The sequence below is a fragment of the Cariama cristata genome, unplaced genomic scaffold (genome assembly GCF_000690535.1).
Source record: "Cariama cristata isolate BGI_N322 unplaced genomic scaffold, ASM69053v1 scaffold1816, whole genome shotgun sequence".
Classification (NCBI taxonomy): Eukaryota; Metazoa; Chordata; class Aves; order Cariamiformes; family Cariamidae; genus Cariama; species Cariama cristata.
This window is the reverse complement of record NW_009623604.1, coordinates 1-6,802: the sequence shown is the minus strand read 5'-3', so window position 1 is coordinate 6,802 and position 6,802 is coordinate 1. Positions and strand designations below refer to the sequence as shown.

General features: G+C 36.2%; 1 protein-coding gene across 1 annotated transcript in view; it reads right to left on the bottom strand.

The window, feature by feature from the left end:
- EXO1 (exonuclease 1) overlaps positions 1-6,570 on the bottom strand; it is an 18,076-nt gene extending 11,506 nt beyond the window's left edge. The window contains 6 exon segments of the mRNA XM_009702782.1: positions 1,699-1,911; positions 2,131-2,268; positions 3,046-3,169; positions 4,092-4,211; positions 6,415-6,525; positions 6,527-6,570. Coding sequence (XP_009701084.1) covers positions 1,699-1,911; positions 2,131-2,268; positions 3,046-3,169; positions 4,092-4,211; positions 6,415-6,525; positions 6,527-6,570 — 750 coding nt within the window.
- Positions 6,571-6,802: the final 232 nt, after the last annotated feature.

Here is a 6,802-nt window from a genome sequence, read left to right as displayed (position 1 = left end):
GGTGGGGGGGTGTGTGTGCGGGGAAGAGTGTTTTGTACATTATTTTCCCACTCTCAAGTTGTTTACAACCACATAAATAACACAATTCAATTCTTTGTATATACTTTTTGTCCAATAAATAAATACAAAATCTGAAGAGAAATACAGAGCATCTCCTTAAAGTATATTTGATAAAACTAATGCATATTAAATTTTATCATTCATTATCAGAACACATAAGCAATACGTGGGTGTTTTTATGATACAAAAAAAAAAAAGTAAAACTAATCGGATTTCTACCCTCCCCCCCGCCCCCCTTATTCTTCACAAAAGACTATATATTGAACTGGTAGCTCCTACTATATATTATGACTTCACCACTCTAAAAGAAGTTCCTGATAATTCATTGACCTCTACATTTTCCTGTTTCACAGAAGGCAGATTATGTTCTTTTGAAGATCAAGTCTATCATATTGCGAGAGGCAAGAGTTTCTCCTCTTCTCCAAATAAAAGATCAGCTGTTTTAGCCATGCATCCTAAATACAGGCAAATTTACTCATCTCATTAAGAAGTAAGAGTTTGAACAGGCACTGTTGGGGACTACTTTGATTCTTTTGACTCACTCATGACTTTCCAGCACTGTTGGAAAATAGCAGTGATGAAGCCCATGACAAATTACTAGGTAAGAAGTTTTTCAAGTTATTAAATCCTGACATTTTGCTCAAAAAAAGATACATTAAAGGAAATCATGATTTGTATGGGCAAACTTCAAAGTTCCCTTTTTACTTCCAAAAAAGCCAGCCAAACCAGTTGCTCTGATGCCTGCTTTACATAACATAAAACATTTTAAAACTTAAAATCATAGTTCTTTGTGTACAGCCTGTGAGAAAGAAAAAACCAAAACACTGAAGCATAAAAGTAACCTTAACAAAGAAGATAATACAGTAAGTTAATTAGACTGCATATTTAAATGCTTTTCTGGATTAGATTTGCCTGCCTCCAGGACAGCCACATAAGGTATTTTTCTTATTAGATCTTAAAAACCTCTCTTCTCTCTTACTATCTACACAGAAGTTATTCCCACTCTCTTAGGTTCTGTATTTCCTAATACCAGATTTGTTATCCAGTGTATGAAATGAAAAGAAAAAAACCCAAAAAATCCAAAACAAGCCTACCTTATTTTTTGTTTTGCACCATATCAAATTTTTCTTCCATAATCTTTTTCATACATAAATGCCTGTATCCATATGTATGTAATTAAATGCAAAAAGGAAACAAAATAAGATTCCCAATCCCTGCCCCTCCTCTACACAGATAAAAGTGTACTTAGGCAAAAGTAGCAGAGCTCAATTAGCAGTTCTAATAATTAATCCGCAAAACCAGAAAAAAGAGCAGGTAATGAGGGGAAAAAAAAAAAAAATCCAGAGCCTTACATAAACTTAAGTCTCTCCTCAAACAGGATATGCTCTTGAAGGTTTAGAGCAATTCTTTATTTAAGTCTGCGTTGGTGTATTTCATTAAATATATAATAGCTTCAATACTTGAGTAAGTTTAGCTCAGCATCTTTCTAAAGCACAGGCAAAAAAAATACTATGCTAAAAGCATTCTCCTCAAAGTGGAAGAAGTCAAGAACCCCTCATATTTTCAATTCAGTGTTAATTTCATATATACTGATATAGGCTCCTAAAAAGCCAACACACAAACCGAAACCAAATTTACCTTTATAATATCTGGATTGTTGGCTAATTTTAGTAACTTGCATGCTTTAGCTAACCCAATTCCGTGAATTGATGAGAGATAGTCACACCCAGAAAGAATACACATGTAGCGGAATTTCTCTTCTGTAAATACATTTCCAAGCTGCTTGCAGTTTCCTAGTCGAGCTTGATCTATCTCTAGTCCATTTCCAAACTTGTCAATTTTCAGAAACACCTGGAAATTAAAAGGAAGTGAAAATAATAATTTTTACCCATAGAAGCTAGTTTGTTGCATTTGGTGGAAACAACATAGGCTGAGTGCTATTCTCATCTCTTCCATTTCCCTCATTTACTGTAGACGAGTAAATCCATACATCAAACACATTTGGCAGCTTCAAACTCTGCTTTTAAGATATCAGCAAGCGGTAAAGGCTATTAGTATTTTCTTCCATACCTTTTTACATCCAAAAGCTAGAAGATCAGAGTCTTCTGTAATTATAGCTTGAACCATGCCAGTCTTATTAAGATAAGCCAACTGAGCATCAGCTTCATAAGGAGCAACAATACAATCAACACTCCGGGCTCGTGCAGCCTGTATATAAACAAGAAGCATACAAGTACTTTGCATCAATTCTCAGTAATTACCTTAAGACATCTGAAAGCATAAGAACCCCCACCTTAAAGAAAAATAATGCAACCATGATCTTTTTAATCACACACCCATCCCCTGCATTACAGCCTGATATTTCATATTCAAAACTCAGGATTCAAGCAGTTTACAAAACTAGTTTACCAAAACAGACTAGTTTACAAAAACAACCTTTCCTGAGTTGGCCTGTAATACTGTGCTTACTGCATCTGACCACAGGTGCCAGCTTCAAACTCATGCAAGTTACATTCTGGACAAAGGAAAACAGCACTAGAACAAATGTAATATTATTTTGACAAAGATCCTATGACTGCACTGGAAGGACAGCAAAAAGTTACTAGAAAGGTTTTTAAGCAGCCAAAATTTTTTCTGTAGTCTATTCTCAAGAACTAGCTGGGGGGCAAGGGGGGATAATAAAAAATTGTGGTTAGTTTTTGTGCAGCAAGAGTGAAACTGTTGGTGCAATCAAAGTCAGTTCATAGCAGTAAGAAGAGATGTATTTCAACTGATACAACATCACCTGAAGTGAAGTTAAAGTTTGTTAACTGTGCCTAACAATCCAATGTATGCAGGAAAATTAGAGGCTAAGAAGGGAGGAGTATTTTTCTCACCTACATAGAAGAGGTAGTGATGTAGCCATGCAAAACCAGAGTAAGACATGCTACCTACCACGCAGATTTCTTTTTAAACCTGTCAGTGTCAACAGCATTGACAACTTACTTTAATAACTTCATGAGCCATAGCATGGGTAACATTTACACTGCGACCGAAACATTCCCTAGCTTCTGACAGTCTCCCTTCCTGCAACAATTGTTTCCCCTTCAGAAGATTGGCCTGACGCTTCCTGAAAGATAAACAAAAATATCCACCAATCTCAGATTATTTTTCACTTAAAAGAACAAATAGCAGAAGGGACTAAGAGAGACAGGTCAGAAAGGGGGTGGGGTGGGGAAATGTTTTACAGATGAACACTTCCCAATTCTGTTCTACTATGTAATTTTTTAAAACATAAAAATAACTACATTATTGTATTGGCAAGGATGATTAGATTGGCATGTTGAAATTTATAATGTTTTCTCAGAAAACAATGACAACTCAGGACCTGAAATCAGCAGTGTAAGAGAAGAGATGCACCCACTCTCAGGTTGCAGTAAAATAGATTTAACAGAATTTAGGAGTAACTAACATTAGATATGTATTCATTTAGAGGACAGAAGGCATCATTTACTTAATTTCAAAAATCAGAAATTGTTCACTCCATGCTGAAGGAAGCATATGTCCCATGAGAATTTATAAATAAAAACCACTAGTGAAAAATTCTCACTGCTTCAGTGAGAAGTCCCACTATATAGGGACCTGAATTCAAACCTGAAACAAGTTCATCTGATTATCTGCAGAGAAAGATGAGGAAGGTGGTGTTATTTTTAAATAAAATTTTATTGGGAAGACATATTTTTATCCAGAGATCACGAGGGCTGGTAAACTAAAAGCCTTTAACACATTACAGGAACTAATGCTCAGAGGTTTACTTCCTTCCTCTATAAAAGTGCTTTAATTCATGAAGCGTATTTCTATTTTTGGAATAAAACCTCTAAGAAGAGGTTTGTATGATTTTTAAATGTAAATTAAATGAAATAACACTATATTGCAAGAAAGTTCAGCTAGATAGTAATCTCTAGTAAAGTTTGAGGTTTTTCAACTTTGAAAATTAATTGTAGTGTTCACCATACTGCTCTGCTTGCAAATCAATTCAGTTCAGTACTTACTCTCGTCGGGCCTTTTCCACTTCCTTCTTAGAAGGTAGGGTGCATCCATCAAATACCAAAATTGGTTTAATTCCAAATGAGAGGAGCATATCAACAAGTTTCATACAGAAAGCTACATAACTGTATCAACAATAACAGAAGTAAGAAAAGAAAAATAAAACTTTATTATTAAGTACAAGTCTATTGCATATTTTCTGTTTGCAGGAAAGGAGAACTGTTAAGTTTAAGACTAACTATTGTTCAAGGATCTTAATGGGCCATATATTTCCCCAGCATCACAAAAAGGATATGAACACCTGAATGTTGGTGTTTTTAACAAAAAAAAAAAAAAAACACAAACAAAAACAACAAAAAAAACCACAAGAAAAGTACTCTACCTCCCAACTCAAAGCTGGACTGACTGCTCTCTACTCCTACAGAAAATGAAATAAGAACCCGAATACAATTCAGTTTGACTTTGCTACATTAGGATTCATCACCGCCAAAAGTGTACAAGTTAAAATATGGATCATCATTTTAGTTTCAGCAACTCAATTCATAATGGTCAGGGAAACAGGAGGCAGACAAGCACATTATCTTTCCCAAGAGCCTTGTGAAAGGCAGACTAAATGCACTTTTGTAGAGTTGGAGGAGTGATGGGGTATTAAACCTCTCTGTGGAACTATCCACTCTTCTCTCTAGATGGTGGATACATGCTAGGGACAGACATGCATACATACCTACCCATACTAAAAATACAGGCACAGTACTGAAAATATTCCAACATACAGGAGAGTTTCCCAAACAGTACCAACAGTGAAGATGGTGTATGGACCAGGACACAATCCTCCAGTGCCTTCCAAGCCCGTCCCTTAGTAAAATATTTGTAGGGAATTCCAGCCTTTGTGTACTCCCTCAGACTTCTGATCTCCTTACCTGTTATTTCTACAGATCTGTATGACATCATTTCAGCAGCAGCACAGAACTAAAATCTAATAGCTGCTGTAAACGCTAAGTCCATGACAATGATGCTCAATGGAAAAAATCAAGTTTGTTTTTTCTGTTTCTTTTAAGGACACTGTTAAAACAGCAAGAGCAAGCCTTCCAGCAGGGAGGGGAGGGAGAGTGGGATTTAGGAGCACTTAGAATCTAAGGATATGAGCACTGCAGAAACTGGATTTAGAGCCACAAAACATAAACCAAAAAATAACTATGATTTTTGAAAGAGAGAAGTGAATAAGATTGCAGCTATACAATTCCTCCCTTCCGATAAATTTTAAAGTGTGAAAGAAATCTCTGTAGTTAAAGTGCCAGTCTAAGATCAGTGATCATATGTGCTTGCGGAAACAAGATTTGGTCATAAAACATTCATGTAGTTAAATTCAACCATTCCAAAGTTTCCTATGGTTATTAATGTTTCTCTGTCAGTCAATTTCTTTCTCAACTGAAGTGCATCCTATTCTCAGGACTCTGAGATCTCCACTACCTTCAAAGGAAGATAGCAGTTGGATGAAACTCTACAGTTCTTCATATCAACAGAAGCAGGAGTTAAAGATTTGTATCCAGCTCTTTCTTGCCTTCAATTAAACATTTAATCAAAATTTCACAAGTGAAGTTTGATCTAGACTAATCAGTGTAGCTTTATTTCTGAAAAGATAAAGATTAATCTTCATTTAAAACTACATTCAGTCTAAAACAAGAGTTCAACCCAGTTTTCCAGAGATAGGCAAGAACGTATGCAAATCTGATCAAAGCTCCAAAACTGAACTTGAAATATGACCACAATTTTTGTTCGTTTCCATCCTTAGAAATATAACTGTGTAAATGAAAAATCCACTCTTACTAAAAATAGAACATACATTAAGCAAAAAAATTTACACTTTATTCAGAGCACAACCCATCTATCAGAATTCCTCAGTATCATTACAACTGTCATAACAGCAGTATTTACAAACTATCACTTCATACAAATAAGGTTCCTGAAAATAATACTAAATTTGAAACATATGAATTGCATCGACAGAATCTCATAAGAGATTAGATTATAATTGAGAGCTAGACATACTAAAAAAAACCCTAACTCACCTAACCGTTGGTGCTTTAATAAAAAATAGTTTAGAGAGTTTTTTCCCCCAATATAGACTTCAATATTTAGTTTGCATAGTTAGAAAGCTATTTACTTATAGCCAACATTTCCATTTCCAAAATGTACAACTGGGACTGAAAATTTAGAAGCAACAGTAAGAAATGAAACTGCTTTAACTTAGTTTTTAGCTCAAGAAATGTCAAGCTAACAAAACTTTAATTTGTAAGACGGCCAAGACCAAACGTAACAAAGACTTACAAATCTGTTGGCTCTCCTCGGGCCAGCTTTTCAGCACACGCATAAGCGCCTTTGTGCAGCCAACAGTAGGTGTCCACAGCTACAGTCTGCCCTTTGTATTTCTTCACGTGGTTTTTCAGCCTCCTTAATAAATTGGAGCAGGCCTTGAATCCCCATGATCTTGCTTAAACTGCAGTGAGGAAAATGAAAAGCGTGAGCATAAGACTGAGTCTCGATCTTTGCAGAAGGAACGTCATGTCAGGTTGCAGACAAGGTGCCAGGCTGAACCAGAGACATGAGGAGCTCCTGCGAGTGCCATCATGCACCCTAAGGAGCCGAACCTCCTCGCCGCCGCCCGAAGAGATGCAAAACCTTTAAGCCGGCGGTACGTGCAGCCCGCGGGGAGGGG